We start from the raw sequence: 20,651 nt of genomic DNA, 5'->3' as shown, positions 1-20,651 counted from the left end.
TTCTCATAAACACATTCAAAGTGAAAGTAATTTGTTCCTGCCCATGAAACTGAAACCAAAAGTAATTAAAGTGTAAGTTTTTCTACCCAATAGATATTGACAGCACTTATACTTTGAAGTTTAATTCCATTGAGGGTGCTAAAATAATCTTTATGAATATCAGCATTTTAAATGAAGTACAGCTTAAAGTGAGCTCAACTACGAGGAGACATCCCACTCCCTGCCCACTGCCCACTCAGAGAATAACCAGAATCCTTAGAAATAAATTATACTTTTAACTGTGTTTGTATGTCACACCCCCATCTCCAGACTGGCATCGGACCATAATTATAATACAACCAAGGTGGGCAAGGAAAAGACGAGCTTACAGGGCTGCAGAATTTTCATCACTTGTGGCACACTAAAAGTAACAAAAAGTTTCAGCAAGCTTTGTAACTGCTATGCTTAAAGAAAATTCAGAGAATTGTTAATAAGTAGCAGTTACGTGGCACTGAGAAGTAACTGGAATCCCAAATTGTTGCAAACAGAGTTTTCCATTTACACATTGAAGTGGAAGCCCAACCAGCTACTGAAACTCCACAGTACAGCCTGTTCTGCTTTGGACATGATCATCCCATCTCTCAGTGCAACCCCTTTCTCAGGGGCACCGCTCCTCTCCCTGTACCTGCGTGGTGTGGCATGACCTCAAGGTGCAGTCCAGGGACACGGGCTCTGTGATTCAGCACAAGCCAAGGGCAAGAAGCTGTGCAGCCACACTATGAGTCGGTCCAGCAAGTTGATCCAGCTGAAAATTAAACATGCAGTTTGATGGATTCTTTTTTTTTTTTTTTTCTTTTTAAACAGAGCCAAGCCATTGCTGCAACCACCCGCCACATCTACCCAGATTCTTCTCCTGCCTCCCTTCTACCATGCCATATATTACTGCTCCTTTACTTGAAGTGGCACCTCTGAAGTGGTTGGATTTCAACCTCAGTCAGTCAGAAAACTGACAGCAAACTATTTCTACAAAAGCACTGGACAGCCTTCGGCTAGACAGGCTTCCTTAAATGGCATTCACCTGGCCCTGTGACACAGATCAGTGTCAGTGCAAAGGAAGGGGGAAGAACAAGTGGCTTGTTGAAGGAGGCAGTGGTGACAATCAAGGCCCATAGCACTTCATTTTGCTGAAGTTGTAGACAACAGAGCTCTCGGACTCCCACTTGAAAGTGGACAAGGCATAGATGGTCTCCTTCCTTAATATTTAAGTTTCAAACTCAACTTTTAGACATCACACCACTCAAAGAAACATTAAGAGAGGAAAACCAACACAAACACTGTCAGGATACACAAATTTCTTCACCTAGTCTCAGGGCTCACTCACTGAGGCTGCTCTGTGGACATCACTTGGTGGCTCAATAGCATCAATGACCTTCCACACCTGCTTCGTCATCCTGGCAAATATGTGCATGGACATGCACTGAACAAGACTGAGGAACTGATTCAACCAAATGACCATTTTTGGAGGCAGGGTTTTTTTGTTTGGTTGGGCTTAATTATACCAGACTGATTCTCCAATCCTCTTAGCACAAGACCAAGCTGCTCTTGTGGCTCACTGGAAGGAACAGCTGACTGGTTGGAGGAAGGACCTGCTGAAGTCAGTTACAAAGCACTGCCACTCAAACACCTTCTGAGATTTATTGTAAAATGAAGTAAAATACAACAGTTATGGTTTAAAAACAAAACTTCAGTTTTGTTAATCAATTACTATCACTCAGTAAACAAAACTTAAAACACACCATAGTAGCTCAGTGCTCTGCCTAAACACTTTATACTTCAACAGCACAATCCCTTAACATTCACCTACTAACACAGTTTACAGTCCCAAGGGAAGGCTGTAATGAATGAAAAATTGGGTATTATCCTTTAGGTTCAAAAGACAACAGAAAAATGAAAAAACCCATGCAAAACCCCAACTCTGCAGTGCTTAGGAGGTCACATTTAAGTATATTTAACTTAACTGACTAAATTAACCTGACTAGCCTTTCTATACCTCTTTGTAGAGAAAGGGGATGAAGTCTGATGACCTTCCAGAGAAATTTTACTTGGAAGGTCTGACCTGCCTTCTGGATGACTGTCATCGCTGATTACAGAGGATACCAAAGATAACACTTGATTCTAGTTAAATACCTCTCTGCAGTTAGCCCCACCAAAACCAAACCACACCAACAACATAAAAGGGAGACAGGTTTGTCTGTCACTTGTACTTCTAGCACAGCTTCTCTCTCTAAGACCCAATCAGCCTTTATTCTAAGATGTTCTGACAGTATTTACTTGGGGGAGAAGAGGGAGGAGAAAAAAGGCTTTACTCTGTTTCTGCTTTGGCGCAGGGATTCAAACTTTGTCAGGGAGATGAGCAAATGTTTAGCAATCACCTCTGAAATATTCAGTCTGAGTGATATGCTCAGTGCCAGACTAAGTGTGACAGAGAGAAGAGAATTACATTTTTCAGAGAGCATTCAGGTGTCCTAATGATGAGATCCTCCATTTTTCCTGAACAACCAGTTCCAATTCTACAGAAGATAAGGCAGTTATAGCAGGATATGCCTTTTTTCCCCTACATAACAAAGTTCCAGTTTCTTGCTCAGAAAAATAAAAATCATCCTTACTTTACAATCATTAGACAACTAATTCCACACTGAAAGTGCCCTTTGCTGAAGAAGTTGGATGGAAAAATATTTTTCTGGTGGTTTGACTGAAAACTAGAGAGACAGGTATTGGAAAGACACTGGGAAGGTATAGAATCATAGAATCATAGAATAGTAAGGGTTGGAAAGGACCTTAAGATCATCTAGTTCCAACCCCCCTGCCATGGGCAGGGACACCTCGCACTAAACCGTGTGGCCCAAGGCTCTGTCCAACAATTAACAAAAGGGACAAATGATGAAAAGGGAGCATTCATTTAGTGAAAAGCAGAACACAAAATTATGTTTTCACAGTCCAATGACTACTTTCTTCTTCCACTTCTCATAATTTACTACATCTCAGTATACTTTAAGACTTTATTTAACATATAAAGATCTAAAACCCTTCCCCCCAAATTAATCACTTCTAGTCACATCTTAGTTCAAGCTTCATAAATATAAACAAGTGTATAGAAGAAAAACAAGAGAGCTAAATAAAGCATTATTATACTAATGGAAAGAGTAAAATCACATAAATACATATATGTATATATATAGGTTAAGATACTGACTCATTAATTCCCATTATTTATAAAAACATCCATCATGAGCAAGCAAAAAAGTCAAAGGACATTTTTATTTGACAATAAGAATGTCATAATAAAGAAAATTATTTTCTGTGCATGCAAGGAATTAGTTTTGTTACATTTAATAGCTTTGATTAAAAATATATATGTTCAAGTGCAGAAGATTAAATTCTTCAGAATAAACTAGGTTGTAATTACTTGAGTAAGGACTTCAATGTTGAAAATTCAATTAATATTGAATTTATTCAAATAACATACAGCAATAAAGACAGGAACTTCCCATTTCACAGACCAATACCAGTAAACAATGATTAACTTAGATCTTCACTTGCACAGAAAAAACCCAAACCAAACACTATTGAAGCGTAACTTCAATGACAGCTGTCCATCACTCATTGCTTTTCATGAGTATCCAAAGGTATGAAGAACTAGAGCACAGCAAACATTTTTATCTGAAGAAATGGAGGAAAATAACACAGGAATAGGTATAAACAAACAAAAGTAGTTTCATCCGTCACTATGGGTGGATCAAGACCTAACGTTCATGGGGACAGAAACTATATGAAGTCCTTGTGCTCATTCTATCTTCTTACTAAATTCATGTTTTGTCACTAATGGCAGCAGAGATAACCTCCAAAAACACTGTCTTATTCAATGTTTGCTCTGCGTTGCACCAGTTTTCAAGGCAAAACTGAACGTAAAATTGAAATTGATCCTTGTAAAGAATTGGTTTTAAAAATAAGGCATTTTAGCGATTTATCTCAAGAAGTCTTTTCTTAATAAAATCCAATAGTCAAACAACCCTGCTACTAAATCTTTATTGATAAGAAAGTAGAGAAGCATGGCCTGGCTTGTATACAGTTATGACACATGTATTCTGCTGATGAAAAAATGAGCAAGACCCCATGTTTGTGTGGTTTTAAAGATTTGTGGAGTAGTAGTCCTTCATGTCCGTTGGTTTCTGTAGTCATAGCCATAAGCTGTCAATCCAAAAACCGCTCAATGCACTAGCTTCCATGTTCTAACACTCCTACAGTGCTACATTTCAAAGAATCATCCTCAAATACAATAATTTTCATCTTCTCATTCAGAACCTAGTATTTTATTCTTGGGTAGTTGAAATAAAATGAACAAATAAAGCACAAATCTCAGGAGATCTGATGAGTACAGCGTGGGACAAAACAAATCAATTACTGAGCTGCCCTTATACAAGAGAGATGCCTCGAACACGGGTGAAATAGGATCTGAAACACTGATGGATCTTTCAAAACAGGATGCTACCTTATTTGCCATCAGCATCTGGAAAAAAAAAACTTTGTTGTTATTGATCATTATTCCTTGATGACCTGGGTAAAAATACAGCTTTTTCCAATGTTAATTCTCTGGAAGTCATGCCTCTCAAAAGTCATATGACAGTGAACTCATCTTAGCCTTCTGTATTACATTGTCTTACGGATGTTTTTTCCAAATTAAAAAGATAGAGAAGTGTCTTTTACTCTCCCACTCAACACATGCCCTTTTGTACAATCAGATCAATACACAAAGTACATAACACTAAGCATACGAACCAGACAAAGGAAAGAACAAATCTGAGAACAATTTGTAAGCTAGGCTCTAACCTTCTCTAGCCATATCCATACACTGTAAAGAACCTGGTGTGCACCGACAGTTTAAATTTTAACTTTGAAACTTTTGACCTTATTATATCGTAACCGAAAATTGATTGACTTCTCTAAAACTGCACTAATTTAGAACCCCTGTTGCCCTTGGGAATATCTGGACATCTAGTTATGCCTTCAGCTGCAAAGGATGCTGGTGAGCTGTTCTTATGGACACCTCAGTCTTCCACAGGAAGAAGCTCTACAGCATCACTTTGAGGAAGCATTAGAAATTGTTTAACTGGAAATGCTCACTCAACTGGCTGTCGAGTTGCTTTGAATACATCTATTTAGAATAACCTATGATCTAATTCCACAAAAAGTAGACTAAGATAAAAAGCTCAAGGTTCTCAGTCTGATGTTAAACATCACTGCTTTTATTGCCTGTTTCTTTGTTCTTAGAAAGCACTGTTACTCAAAGATCGAGTTTGGTCCTTATCTGTGACCCAAACAAGTGAGAAGAAATGTGCCAGCCTTGGAAACACGAAGGGCCATCCAAGAGTATAGAGTTACTGTTTGGCAAAAATCCTACAAAGGCAAAAAATCTCTGGGTGGTTTTTTTTCTCTTTAAGGAAAAGATCTTCGTCAATCTTCCTAATTTTAGAAAGATTATGCTCCGGTACAATACTACAGTTTATACTTAAGACTCACAAAATAGTATTAATTTCAAATAATGACATTAATTCTTAGAATTACTATTACACGGGCTATTACAATTTGTTTTATTCTGTGGCCATATTTCTCTCTCTAAATTTTCTAGACTAGGAGTCTACTCACACAAAGCAGTTAGCTAGACCTTATTTTGGCATACAGACCTTAAGCATGTGAAGTATGCACTGAAGACTTCGCAGACATCTAGAGCATACACTGCTGATTATTTCAGATTTCACTCAGAGATGGTGTTTCTGTTTTGGTTGATCACATACGTTAACAACTTCTTGAAAACTAAAGTTCAAGTTAATACAGTGTTCAGTAGCAGCAATGTATTCAGTGATTATGACTCAGAAAAGACTTGTGCAAACACCTTAAATTCTACCATTTGAACAAGACCCCAGCAAGTGTTTAGAACATTGCCTGAAGAGAAATGATGACAGTTGAGCCTGACTAACCACTGCGCTAAGACAAGTGAGTGACCTGGCAGTCGAACCGTACTCCCGCTCACCACACCCTGCCAGGATTAACAGAAACGTGCACGGCACTGCTTTCTGCAGACATGCCCGCCTTTGCCTGAGCCTGCAGCCGTGACCCCCAGGCAGAGATGCGCAGGGAATGAAGGTGGGCTCTGGTCATCTGGGGAACTCAGGTCATGCTGCCTGCATTTCATAACCAAGGCTGAAATCTGCCTCGGTTCCGACAAAACTTACCATGAAAGCTCCCGATGATTACTGCTGTGCCATGTTTCCCATTTTTCCCTTCTACAGTAAGACATTAATGACCTGTAATAGGAATCAGGGTGCTGAACTGGATGGAACTTTTTGTGTCAGTACATAGAATCATAGAATCATAGAATAGTAAGGGTTGGAAAGGACCTTAAGATCATCTAGTTCCAACCCCCCTGCCATGGGCAGGGACACCTTGCCCTAAACTACATGGTCCAAGGCTCTGTCCAACCTGGCCTTGAACACCGCCAGGGATGGAGCATCCACAACCTCCCTGGGCAACCCATTCCAGTGCTTCACCACCCTCACTGTAAAGAACTTCTTCCTTATATCTAATCTAAACTTCCCCTGTTGAAGTTTGAAGCCATTACCCCTTGTCCTACCACTACAGTCCCTAAGGAAGAGTCCCTCCCCAGCATCCTTGTAGACCCCCTTCAGATACTGGAAGGCTGTTATGAGGTCTCCACGCAGCCTTCTCTTCTCCAGGCTGAACAGCCCCAACTCTCTCAGCCTGTCTTCATACGGGAGGTGCTCCAGCCCTCTTATCATCCTCGTGGCCCTCCTCTGGACTCGCTCCAACAGCTCCATGTCCTTTTTATGTTGAGGACACCAGAACTGTACACAGTACTCCAAGTGAGGTCTCACGAGAGCAGAGTAGAGGGGCAGGATCACCTCCTTTGACCTGCTGGTCACGCCTCTTTTGATGCAGCCCAGGATACGGTTGGCTTTCTGGGCTGCAAGCGCACACTGCCGGCTCATGTTAAGCTTCTCGTCAACCAACACCCCCAAGTCCTTCTCTGCAGGGCTGCTCTGAACCTATTCTCTGCCCAACCTGTAGCAGTGCCTGGGATTGCCCCGACCCAGGTGTAGGACCTTGCACTTGGCTTGGTTAAACTTCATAAGGTTGGCATCGGCCCACCTCACAAGCGTGTCGAGGTCCCTCTGGATGGCATCCCTTCCCTCCAGTGTATCAACCGAACCACACAGCTTGGTGTCGTCGACAAACTTGCTGAGGGCGCACTCAATCCCACTGTCCATGTCGCCAACAAAGATGTTGAACAGGACCGGTCCCAACACCAATCCCTGAGGGACACCACTCGTTACAGGTTTCCAACTGGACATCGAGCCATTTACCACAACTCTTTGCGTGCGGCCATCGAGCCAGTTTTTGATCCACCGAGTGGTCCATCTATCAAATTGATGTCTCTCCAATTTAGAGACAAGGATGTCATGCGGGACAGTGTCGAACGCTTTGCACAAGTCCAGGTAGATGACGTCAACTGCTCTGCCGCTGTCCATCAGTTCCGTGGCTCCATCATAGAAGGCCACCAAATTGGTCAGGCAGGATTTCCCCTTAGTGAAGCCATGTTGGCTGTCACCAACCACCTCGTTGTTTTTCATGTGCCTTAGCATGTTTTCCAGGAGAAACTGTTCCAAGATTTTGCCAGGCACAGAGGTGAGACTGACTGGTCTGTAGCTCCCTGGGTCTTCCATCTTCACCTTCTTGAAAATGGGGTTATATTACCCTTCTTCCAGTCATCGGGAACTTCACCTGACTGCCAGGATTTTTCGAATATGATGGACAGTGGTTTAGCAACTTCATTCGCCAGCTCCTTCAGGACCCGTGGATGGATTTCATCAGGTCCCATGGACTTGTGCACGTTCAGCTTCTTAAGATGGTCTGAAACCTGATCCTCTCCTACAGTGGGCCTAAGGTCTTCATTTTCACAGTCCCTGCATTTGCTTTCCAAGACTTTCGTGGTGTGGTCAGAGCATTTGCTGGTGAAGATGGAGGCAAAGAAGTCATTAAGAACCTCAGCCTTCTCCAAACCCATGGTAGCCAGTTCTCCTGATAGCTTCTGGAGAGGGCCCACATTGTCCCTAGTCTGTCTTTTATTTGCTACGTATCTATAGAATCCTTTCCTGTTATCTTTTACATCCCTTGCCAAACTTAATTCTAGCTGGGCCTTAGCTTTCCTAACCTGGTCCCTAGCTTCCCGGGCAATGCTCCTATATTCTTCCCAGGCTGCCTGTCCTCGTTTCCACCTTCTATAAGCTTCTTTTTTCCCCTCTAAGTTTCCTCAGCAGCTCCTTGTCCATCCATGGAGGTCTCCTGGCCCTCCTGCTGCACTTTCTTCTAGTCGGGATGCAACACTCTTGAGCACGTAGCAGGTGATCCTTGAATATCGACCAGCACTCTTGGGCCCCCCTGCCCTCTAGGACTGTATCCCACGAAACCTTACTAAGGACGTTCCTGAAGAGGCCAAAGTCTGCTTTCTTGAAGTCCAGGGCAGTGAGCTTGCTGCATGCTCTTCTCACTGTCCTGAGGATCTCAAACTCAACCATCTCGTGATCACTAGAGCCAAGGCTGCCCTGGAGCATCACATTTCCAACCAGTCCCTCCCTGTTGGTGAGCACAAGGTCAAGCATGGCACCTCTCCTTGTCGGCTCCTCTATTGCTTGAAAGAGGAAGTTGTCTTCCACACAATCGAGGAACCTCCTGGATTGCTTGTGCTGGGCCGTACCGTCCCTCCAACAGATGTCAGGATGGTTGAAGTCCCCCATGAGGACAAGGGCCTGCGAGCGTGAGGCTGCTCCTATCTGTCTGTAGAGCGCTTCATCCACAGAGTCCTCTTGATCAGGCGGCCTGTAACAGATCCCCACCGTAACGTCCCCCATTGCTGTTCTCCCTTTGATCCTGACCCACAAACACTCTGTTACCTCATCACCCGTCTCCAGACAGAGTTCCATACTCTCTAGACTATCACTGACATAGATAGCAATGCCCCCTCCCCGTCTGCCTGGCCTGTCTTTTCTAAACAGCCTGTAACCTTCCATTCTGACACTCCAGTCATAGGAGCCATCCCACCATGTTTCTGTGATACCAACGACATCATATTCCCATAGCCTTGCACACATCTCTAATTCCTCTTGCTTGTTCCCCATACTACGGGCGTTTGTATAGAGGCATCTTAGCTGAGCTCCAAATGCAGCCGACTCAATGGCTGGGGCAGCTGGAACATCTCTACATCGCTCCAAGCACTTATTACAGGTGCATATAGCCTTACCTTCTCATTATTTTTTAGAGATACAGTCCCAGGTCTGTTAGTTTTAATCTTGTGAGGCACCTAGCCACTAAAATAGCACCTAGCCATGCTGTGCTAGCACGAGCTATATTTTAGAGAGAGAGATATATATATGTAACTGGGGAAAATCAGGTGCTGAAATCAAAACACAACAAATGAGCTTGATTTAGCAGACAGGCAAACTACAATACATCTAACTTTCCCAAAGTTACTTTGAATTGTTTCGTACCCTTCATATATCTACATTACTATTGGTAACAAAAATGTTAGCAATCTACAGACGATGTTGCATTGAAGAACTCGGGTTTATGGAAGAACTTCAAAAAACATAGGCATCTGAATATCCACTAAATGCAACATTCAACACATTACTGTGTCAGGGAAGTATTTTGGAGTTAAGATATATTCATTTCAACACTCTTAAGAATGTACCTTAATGGTTCCCCATCACACATATTTACAAAATGTACATCTGACATCTTCCTGTGGTAAACACAGAACATATTTCCTATAGCTTGCTTTAAACTGTGGCATCTTCAAATTAAAGCTAAACTTTTTATTATTCCCTAAACCAAGCAGATTTCCACAAACCAATGTCTTACATGGAGATGCTTAGAGAATACTTTAATGTCTTTGCAAAATGAAAATCACAGACACTTAAAAAAAAAAAAAAAGAAAATAAAAAAATACATCTCCTTCCTTCCCTGTTCATCCAGGATACTCAAAAAAAACCACCCACGAAAAACCAATCCAAACCCCGGGGTTTGATTTTTCAGATGCTACTATGACAAACTACAAAGATTCCACATTAAAACTTACTTTCCTTAAAAGCAGTGAAACTTTCAGAAACTGTGGGGGCAGAAGAGTTGGAGAGGCACAACTACAGATGTGGTTATACCTTATCTTTCCCCACAAACAAAAAATGAAACAAACAACCCATGAGATATAACATGGCCAAGAAGAAAGATTTGATCAGAGCTGTACTGATTTATTTTATGAAGTGTGATTATAAAATGGGAAGCCTCACTGAAGAATCACAACATAACTGATACTTACGGTAGTTAGTTTGTTTCATTATTCAGTAAAATAAAGATATTTAATAAATAGTTGCTTTATTTTCCATTTTATGCTGGCAAAGTGACTTGAAAATCATTTAAAAATGCAAATCTATGGGGGTTTTTTTCCATATCCATTTTATGTATTCATACATATTCATAGATTCCTTGAAAAAGATCTACAGCAGGTCACCGTTAAGGGACACATGTAAATCTTTTGAGGATGTTTATGAAAACAGTAAATATTCTTGCCTTTATAGTGTTCTGAACCAGTAACATGCCAATTTTCTTTTCCTCTAAGTAATATGGAGAGAAGTTCAAAGAAATTATTTCAAAGAACACAAAATTCTTGGTGTAAATATTAAAAGACTATCAAAAATTAGATAAATAAAAGCTCTTCTTAGAGAAATACTCTGACATTGGAGAATACATTTGATAATGAAAAATACAGGATTTCCTTTTCTAAGATATTTTCTGGACTAACAATAAACTGTCAGAGAAAGCATACAGTATATTTAATATTGGAATTATTATTGCTTAACTTAAAGATAAACAAAAAACCCAACAACCCTGTATTTATTGACAAATAAGGTTATCACGTGCCAAACAGCCACTCAAGACCTCAAAGGCACAAAAGAAGTTAACAGGGAGAGGCTTGTGCATCCCTTTTCACCTTGCAAATACAGTCTGTGGAGCTCATGCTTCCAACAGATACCCCAAAATGATACATTGCCCCATAACACCAGGTTTGGATCTTATTACAGAAGAGTGGCATTATAGGCCTGTATTATCAGTTCTATCCTTCAGATCTGCACATGCACTTAACACATTTAAGAAGTCATTCTGGTTGTCGAAGTTTTAAATCAAATATAGTTTTGCAAGCGTGGAGTCTTTATCAGAGAGAGATGAAACTGTATCCACTAGTAACTTGGTTTTTCTAGCACTCTGGCACAGGTCAGACATGCAGTAGCAGTCAGGAAGAAATGAAGCTGCTCCTACAGAGAAGTCAAAAAGGGACATGGCATTGCTGATGCTGCTCCAGCTACACCAACCTTCCTGGGGAACAAGTGGCTGTAGCATGTCTCATTAAGCCCTTTGTGTCCAATAATTTATCCTCATTCAAGAGGTACTGAATGTCAGCATAGTGGGAGCAACCTTCTGCAATAGTACATTCTTGTAAGTTGGAAGTAATTATTCTGTAACTCTAAACGTGACTGGCACCACATTAGCCAATTGACAAAAAAACTCAAGAAATGAAATCACAGTCTGCTGTGAAAAACACAGACTGTAAAGGTAAGAATTACCAGAGCCTCACATGCTTTGTGGAGGGACATCTCTCCCCCTCTCCTGCTTCCTCTCCCTCCCATCCTTTTTTTCTGTGATAAACATGGGCAATTTGAAGCAAGTTACACAGAAAAATGACATATACATGTATGTACAAAAGAATGCAAGAAAAATGCTAAAACATCTTCTTATCTGTGAACCATTTGCGATCCTATTCAGGACCCCGTCAGATTTTAATTCCTTTGGCAACAGATGTCTGAACTCTGGGAGCAGCCGCTAAAGCCATGTCAGGCCAGTGGCACTGCAGAAAGCAGGGCACACCAGAGAAACCTCCAGGGGCTCAGGTATTTCCTCAGCAGCAGCAGCAGATGGGACACCAGACCTCCTCAATTCTGTCTGAAGCTCTAGGACAGGAGGTGAGAGAGATAACTCAAGCTGGTGAAAAGCAGGGTGGCAAGGAACATGGAAAAAAGTCAAGTTTCTTGTATTGAACACAGTGGCTCCATTTCTCCGCTGCTCTTAGATTTGCACTCTGGTTTAAAGAGGTGAAAGTCAGCAGAGGGGATGAACGTCTAATCCTCAACTCTATTTTAAGTCAGATGTACAGTTCCTAAGGGGTGGAAGCAATGCAAACAGGTCTGATGTAAATTTCTAGTCTTGTTTAGTTAGCTAGGGCTAGTCAAGCATGTCTTAGTCTCTTACCTCTTCTGAAACATGCAGTAACATTTGCACCGCTTGTCAAAATAAAATCAGAAAGATTCAGGCATTATAGCGCAACGACTGTAAGACCCCCTTTATGAACAAGAGTCACTGATATTTAACTAAAATCTTAGGAATCAGCATATCAGAAACAAGCAGCAGAAGACACATCCCAAGATATTTTGGATTTCCTGTGAGACAGGTTGAATTAAAACCACCCGTTTCAATGAGGGAAAAAATGTCTATTGCCCAGTCTGTTGTTAATAGCAATTCTTATTATCAAATAGCCATAAGAAATTACAACAAGTTCCATGCTGCATACTGTAGCATGGATTTACCCTTTCAGTTAACTTAAGCAAAACAAATATTTAGACCTTCCAGTAAATGCATGCAAAATGTGATGAAGACCTGATCGCTGCAGTGTTACCAGGGCTGTGAGAAAAACTTTGGGTTTATGTGGGTAATTCCCATGCGGTATCAAATTTTCAACTAAAAAACAGCATTTCTCCTTCAGTTTTCTATACTTTAGCATTTGAAAAATTAGCACAGTAGTTGAAGAACAGCCCACAGGATCACTTTTTTTGTCTTTGGGCCACTACTGTATACAGAAAGTCTAAATTTTCATGGAGTAAGTGTCTTTAGGTCTTACTTATCAGGTGATCAAACTTCACATATAGCCTAATGCAAGGCCATAGAACTTCAGCCATTTGCTCCTGAAATTAGTTTCAGTTTGTAATTTCACTGTATCTGTATAATTTCATGTGAAAGGCTTTAGTTCCAAAAATAAAACCAAAACCACTGAATCATCATTGGAAGCGAAGTATCACCTTGAGAATACTAGACATTGGGATGAAAAAAAAAAAACCGCACATGTATTTTACAAGACACTTGAAGAATTAAAAACAAAACAAACATTTTCCATTCTATAAAACATATGAAAATATATAATTTAGAACTACGGGGCTTTAAATATGTCCATGGCAATCAATTAAGTCACCTTAAAATAGTAGGTTTATGAGCAATGTCAAGGTGAAAAACAGGGTGAAGAAAAGACACCAATGTACTTGCAAAGTTCACACAAACTGTTTTGCTTACTTCTTGGTAAAACCCAGTAAAAATGTTTTGATATGAGCAGCAATCATGGCCCAGGTCTAACTACAGTTAAGCAAATGGGATCCAGTTGGCCATGTATATCAGTTGTACCAGTAACTGTCAGAGGAAAGATGGAAACACTCGTCTGTTTGATTAGATACAATCTCCAACAGGCAGAGAACTTCATGTACTTCCACTGCACTTAGTACAAAAAAAGTTATTTAATTTTACAAGAAAGAGAATCTTCCAAACTCAGCATAACTTTGGTATTTGTCTATCAACCACCATTTGTTACTTCTGACCTCCTGGCTAGCACAGAGTTGTCCTGGGGAGTACTTTTATGGGATCACTTCCACATTTCATCAAACAAATTTATCATGCCAATCACAATTCAGGATGACTTCAATCCTGGACATCACTGCAAGGGTCTGCCAGAGGAGATAGAGTGATCTGACTGCAGAGTAAGTAAACATAGTTTGCTTCCAAAAGAACCTTCTAAATGAGGTGGGTACCCTACTTCTAATTACTCCAGTGAAGATGATGACAATAAGCAACAATCTTTCAGAGGGTGGGAATGAGCCAGTAAAGCAAAACAAACTTGTCACAGTGTAAAAGAAAGTAGCCCTACTGTTTGCCCAAGCAGCTGTACAAAGGACTTTCCAAAAGCCACAGTAATGCAGACGGCAGCAGGCACCCACAAAGAAATGTGCTGTAAGATGTCAACGCCTATTGAAACAAATCTGGGGGAAACAACTCCCAATGGCACCTTTTCATATGTTTTCCTTTACCTGTCCTGTTCACCAGTTTCCCCATGTCTGCCTACCTCACCAACATATTGTCACTTGAAGAATGAAACTCACAAACAGAAAAACTATGCTATTCACCTCACCCATGGAGCTTGGCAACATTACTACTTGTTTCACTTTCCGTCTAGGAAAAAAGAGACTCTCCAACACTTTTCAATGAAAGTTTCGTATTTTCTTCAGACCTTCTCCCCCCCTCAGAAAACACAGGTAATCATTACCACAACCTCTAAAATGCTTAGGAATGAATAACATACAGGATATACACACAGCCCAGCAATGTCATCCTTCCAGCCCAGTAGTGTATTTCAAGGTTTCAATCTTCGAATTCCACCTCACTGGCTTACAGTTTGGCTCCTTCCCTCCCGCAAACAACAAATGAATCCATAAAGATTAAAAAAAAAAAAAAAAAAAAAAAAAAAAAAAAGGAACTTACCGTCATTTTCATTGCTTATAAGAGGATTTCTCATTTGCATTTTGGAAAAACCATGACACATATCAGCAGGAGTAGTTGATATTCATACTTTGTCTAACAATTGCAAATAGATTATACACTTTTTTTGACTGAGACACAAGATCAAGGTTCAGAAGGAAAGATGGAGGTATAACAAATGGCACCGGATTTCAATCACCAGATTCAAATATTGTATGGCATTAATTACAAAGAAAATATCCACGAAACAGAAAGAAACCCCCAGTCAACAACATGGGCAGTTCACAGAATATTCAACATTTCAGGTCAACTTGTAGTTACACACTTCCTAAATTGGTGTTCACTATATTTCGGTTATTTATTATTTATTATTTAATGATTTTTCAGGCATGGCTATAAATTTCAGTACAAGACAAAACTTGTCAAAAATGAACAGCAATTCAGAAAACAAAAAAGTAGCAAAAGAGACAGCTTGACCACATCCACATAAACTTTGCGCTTACACAATTAAAGAATGTGTCTGATTTTTAAAATTAAAAAGTAGTTTATCAACTTCAGGCATTTTGCAGAAGAGGCTTTTGCCCGTTGGACAACACACGCTGCCTGCCCAGGGAGGACAGCCATGCCCAACAGACTACTGAGCCTTTTGCACAAGTCAACATTTTAAAAACCAAGAAGAGTAATGAGCAGTGGCCACTCTAAACCTCAGCCCAATGTCCACCAAATACAATTCTTCCGGTCACTTTTTACACCTATCAAAACTGATATCCCATTCTCTGTCTTTGACCAAACACAGCAACACACAAAGAGCAAGTATTGGCCACAGAAAAGTCTACAGGTCCAAGTCCACAAACCCAACAGAACTTCTTCCAAAGTCAAAGCAAGTTTTTGGCAATCCTTTCACCCACAGACCGGCCCCTACATTTCCCTCCTACTTCCAGGGAAGAGCCCTTCAAGACTGGCTTAAGCCACACTACGCGGATGGGGAAACTTGCCAAAGCAATTGGCCATGATTTATCTTGTCTTGGGAATACAGGCCTTCAGTCTTCTACTTTATCAGTTCAGCACCTCTGCTCGGCAGTCAACTTGCTTAAAGCGTAAGCCTACCTAGGGCACCTTTCACTGGCTTCTACGGGTCTGTTCACCCACAGCAACACAAATGTAACTCCATTAACGGCAGACACACGTGCACTAACAGGACAGTAAGACATCTAGTTCTGTCAAGTGTCCTGAAGGCTGCCTGTCTCCCTTTGACCTTATCCTTCCAGGCTCTGGTTATAAATATTTTTCCATAGCACACTGCCTGGATGCATATTAACTAGCAGATAAAGCAGTTTTGGGTTTGGGTGGCCACTTCTTTACCCAAAAGACAAGAATGGCTCCAAAACAACAACAGCTTTTCACTCCCAGGGAAGACTTCTTGTGAAAATAAAAACAAGGAAGTTAAATCCAAGAGAGCCATAATGCTTTTCAATTAAGGGCAAGGATGTGAAATTGCTACACATAAGACAGGAAATTCGAAGTTAGGCTGTCACCTCATTCCCTTCTTCACCCCAAAACCTTCCTCTCTTGTCAGCACACCCTCTGACCACCTCCTGAGCGATGAGTGAAGGATGGCATGTCAGAACCTTAACTTTGAATCTTTTTGGCTTCTCTTGCAACCTTAACCGTATCGTTAGAGCACGAAGAGCCGAGGAGTTTAAATTTTAATATTTTGCATCATCGCAGCTTGCTGCATGGCCAAGGCACAGGATGGTGGCACAGGACTTCGGTACAGACACCAATCCAGGAGGAAAGCCCCTCTGCCCTCCCTCCCCCTCCGGACACATGCAATAACTCGGCTTTGCACGCATTTTTGCACACCGCCGGGCTCGCACTTCGCTGTGCTCACTCCCGGAGCAAGTCGCGGCTGTCAGCGCTGCTCACCCCATCCAGAATCCTCTCCCCCCCGCCCCGTTCTCCTTCTGGAGTCAAAGTGCTGTGTGAACGGGGCGGGGGGGGCTGGGGGGGGAGAGAAGGGGAGAGCGCAGGCCACGGGTAACACTTTGCCGTCTCCTCCTTTCAGTCACATTTCCGTCCTCCTCCAGCAAAACTGGGGAGGGAAGGGGCGGCGGGGGGAGGACGGGGGAGGGGGGGGCACACACGCAGGCGCCGGGCCCAGCGGGAAGGGGCAGCCGCAGCAAGTGTGGGTGACAAGACCGCCGGGTCTCCCGAGAGCAACAAAAAGGCGGGTGGGGTGGGGTGGCCGGCGGGGCCGGGGGCAGGGCCGGCGCTCGGGGGCTGTTACCTCGTAGAGTTCCTCGGAAGCCATGCTGGGGAGCCTCACAAGGTGGAGTTGGGTGCTGGTTTGGAAATACTTTGTTTCAGTTGGTGTCCGTGTGGCCTCCTCCTCTTCCTCTTCACCCTCCTCCTCCTCCTCTTCTTCTTCTTCTTTTTCTTCTTCTTCTTCTTCTTCTTCTCCTCCTCCTCCTCCCTCTATCCTCCTCCTCCTTTTCCCCCCCTCCTCCTCCTCCTCTTCTTCTTCCTCCTCCTCCCTGCGCGTCTCTCTCCAGCGCAACTCGCAGCTCCGGTCGCTAGAAGCCGGTGAGGTGCTGCCGCCGCCGCCGCCGCCGCTGCTGCTGGTGGCGGCGGGTCTGCGCGCACGGCAGCTGCGCAACTCGCTGGCTCCCCGCTCGCGCCCGCTCCCTCGCGCTGCCTCTCTCGCACGCCCCGGCAGGCCGGCACGCACGCACGCACACACTCTCTCCCTCGCGCGCGCACACGCACACACACAGAGTCTCTCACGCGCGCACACACGCACTCGCGCACGGCGGCGGCGGTGCCCCGCACCCCCCCACACACACACCCCACCACCACCACCCCTCCGGCCCCGGCTCGCTCGGCTCGTTCGCTCCCTCCCCAGGAACACTAATCGAGCGCAGAGAGCGCCACACGCAACCACCCCGCCCCGGCTCCAGCCGCCCCCGGCACCATCCTCCTCTTCCTCCTCCTCCTCCTCCTCCCACCCGCTTTGATCTCCCATTGTCTGCTCAGCTGAGCCCCGGCGGCGCGCGGGGGGCGGCGGGGCCGCGCCCGGGGAACCGGGGAGGGGGGGGGGCGCGGGACGGCCGCGGAGTTCGGAGAGAGGCGAGCGGGAAGAGCGGGGCGGGGGGGGTGCTGGGACACGGGGCCCACGCACGTGCGGGGCCCTCCTTGCTTCCCCCTTTCGCCCCCCCGGGGCTTCTGGTCCCCGCGGTCGTCCGTCTCCTCGACACCACGGCTCGTCCGGCTCCACGGGGCCATCCCAACCCGTTGGCCAACTCTACCACCATAGGTACAAGCAATGTTGTAGCACGTCTGTGTACATTTTCTTCTGTGCAAACTTACTTCGTGGAATGCCTTTGCCGTAAAAGAGTGAAGGATGTGGGCAAATCTGCACAGGAACTAAGCAGCCCTCCATGATCATTGCGCACAGTTTACATCTCCCAACTGACTGCGTTTGCAAAGTCAGGAAGGCACCACCAAGACCTCCCTGGTATGATGGGTCAACAGAAAGTAGATGAGTTGTTGACTTTCTTATGAGTCCAGTACTGGTTACACCACAAGACTTGTTGTTGTCACCTCATGTGTCATCTGGGGGTGCTTCATAGGAAATTGTGCCAGCAAGGTGCCTTGTAGTAATCCATTAACTCGATGAACTGAAGGCATCGTTGTGCAAAGTTAGATGTGACGAGTTACTCCTTCAAGAGCAAATTCTGCATGACAGAGTTTCTGATCTCAAAAAGGCGTAAGGGCGGGACAAAACCAGTGTCAGGACAGGAGTGCCTTACTCTGCTTTGCATCACACCAAAGCATTTGTTCCAGTGGGTGTTTCCTATTCCGTACCATGCCAGGAAGCCACAGAACAGCACAAGTTAAAGGAGAGTCCATCACGTTTGTGTGATCAATGAACCCATTGACTCAACTAATTTTTTATCAAGTTACCTCTTTTTTTCTTTTTTCTTTCTTTTTTTTTTTTTTTTTTTTTTTTAATTATTTTTTCAAAGTCCTTCAAAAACATTTCTGGAAAGCCAAGAAACTTCTCAACATTCTACTTTGATAAACAAGTTTTGGACCATTGTCCAGCAAGTACCCATTTGGAAGATGTTGATCCGTTTGGGCTTTGGAAGATTTATGCAGAAAGAGCTGGAGATTCCCATCTCAGAGTTGGTTAACCTGCCCATTCCTTGTGACAAATACATCATGTCTCCAAAGCCAACATCCTTCTGGGTAACTGAAATTCTGGTTCTGGACTGCTACATAGATGTAATTTGTGCAGATAAAACATCTAATGACTTTCATACTTTTCATACTTTCCTAATTTCCTAAGCAGCCTATTAAAAGGTATTTAAACCACTGCTTGACCATTGCTTCAAGACCGAGGCTTAGTCTAAGTGGTGCAAAAGGGGATCATTCAATGACAATAAGAGGATTGTTGGCAGAAGGATAGGTCTGTGTATGAAATGGAGACAGTTAAGATCTAGGAACTCTGTGTCTGCCTTCTGGAGGTGAGCATTCAATCACAGTTCCAAAAATGTGGTCTCAATCCTTTTTGAGCTGTACATGACATGCCATCCTTGTACCCACTTTTTTAGGACAATCTTTTAAGGTAATAAGTACTCATGTTTTAATGAAGAGATGGCAGCAGTGGTTGTCAAAGACATTACTTTGCTTGCACGGCATAAGAATAGAACATCCTAGTTTTCACTAAGGGTCTTACTGTTGCAGTAAACCAGGTCCTAGGCATTTTGATCTTCTGGGTGACTAAAAAGAAACACAGTTCATCAGTACTGCTCTATTTTTAGCATTTCAAGGAAACAACAAAAGCTCAGAGCTATTACTAATTTTTAACATTTCAACCACACTCCATATTTCATCTTCAGTGAAAGAAGTTCTTCTTTTACACATATTCATTGCTTGCACTGCCATTTAATTCTTCTCTGCTTTCTATTCTAACCTTTTGTCCTTGTTGCTTTGTAAGACTTTTCAGGAGAATCAACCATGCTATTATAAAATACCATGCAATAGTGGTGCCCAGGTTTTCCAGTTGGACTTTGCTTCACTAACTTCCATGATTGCTTGCTCTCATCTTGCTTTCTCTAGAAAAAAATCAAGTTGTCCAAAGGTTGTATGGTGAATTGTCTAGATCACCATTTCCTTCTTGCTTCTTAAGGTATTTCACCTTTACTCACTGAGGCAGGATTGTCAATTTTTAACAATATTTTGGTTGTAGAAACCCGTCTTCATGCCAGCTTCCTAAATGGCTTTACTAACATTGCATACAGATGTTTCTAGTAGAGAAGTCATGTGGAATACGGTAATGAAGGAGTCTAGGAAAAGTGGAAAGCCAGGCCAGTTTGAGTTTTGGCAGTGGCAACAAATATTTCTAGAGGTACTTGAGATAGCCTCGGTTAATCTAGCTTTGGACAGGATTGAGCAATGTCAGCTGAGCAGGAAGCATTACCATACGCATACTGCACTTCCAGTTTGAAGTGGACAACCACCCACAGTGACAGTCCTGGTAAAGGCAGGAGGACAGTCATTCTTCTATTTAGCAGAATGAAGAATGTTCTAAGGTACATAAGATCACGGTATAAAGTTCATTTGAAAGGTCAACTCCATTTTGACCTCACTGTGTGCCCTTGTAATGTCTATGAAGATCTTCATAGATGGTGGAACAGCTGAATTTGAAATAGTTAATGGTGGCAGGCCACAACTGGCTGGAAGTTTATGGTACTGGAAACACCACAGAGGTCTGTATTGGATGGGAATGGGTCTCCATCTCCAGGATTTGCTCTAACCAAGGGATCACAGCCTTATTTGATATGCAGGTATTTATCCACAAGGTCATAACTTGTGATAATAAAGTGACTATCAGTAACTTACGGTCAGTTATA

General features: G+C 42.9%; 1 protein-coding gene across 2 annotated transcripts in view; it reads right to left on the bottom strand.

The window, feature by feature from the left end:
• The window catches only part of CDYL (chromodomain Y like), a 106,807-nt gene extending 89,309 nt beyond the window's left edge, over positions 1–17,498 (bottom strand). Inside the window, exon 1 of one of the 2 annotated variants that reach the window (XM_030510567.1) lies at positions 17,024–17,498. In XM_030510567.1, coding sequence (XP_030366427.1) covers positions 17,024–17,047 — 24 coding nt within the window. In that variant the 5' untranslated portion in view covers positions 17,048–17,498. The remainder of the gene's footprint in view (positions 1–17,023) is intronic. The other variant, XM_030510589.1, reaches the window with a different exon arrangement.
• Between the last annotated feature and the right edge of the window lie 3,153 nt (positions 17,499–20,651).

This window comes from Strigops habroptila, chromosome 1 (genome assembly GCF_004027225.2).
Source record: "Strigops habroptila isolate Jane chromosome 1, bStrHab1.2.pri, whole genome shotgun sequence".
In the NCBI taxonomy this organism is placed as follows: domain Eukaryota; kingdom Metazoa; phylum Chordata; class Aves; order Psittaciformes; family Psittacidae; genus Strigops; species Strigops habroptila.
Note: the sequence above shows the minus strand (reverse complement) of the source record. Positions and strands in the feature narration are given on the sequence as shown.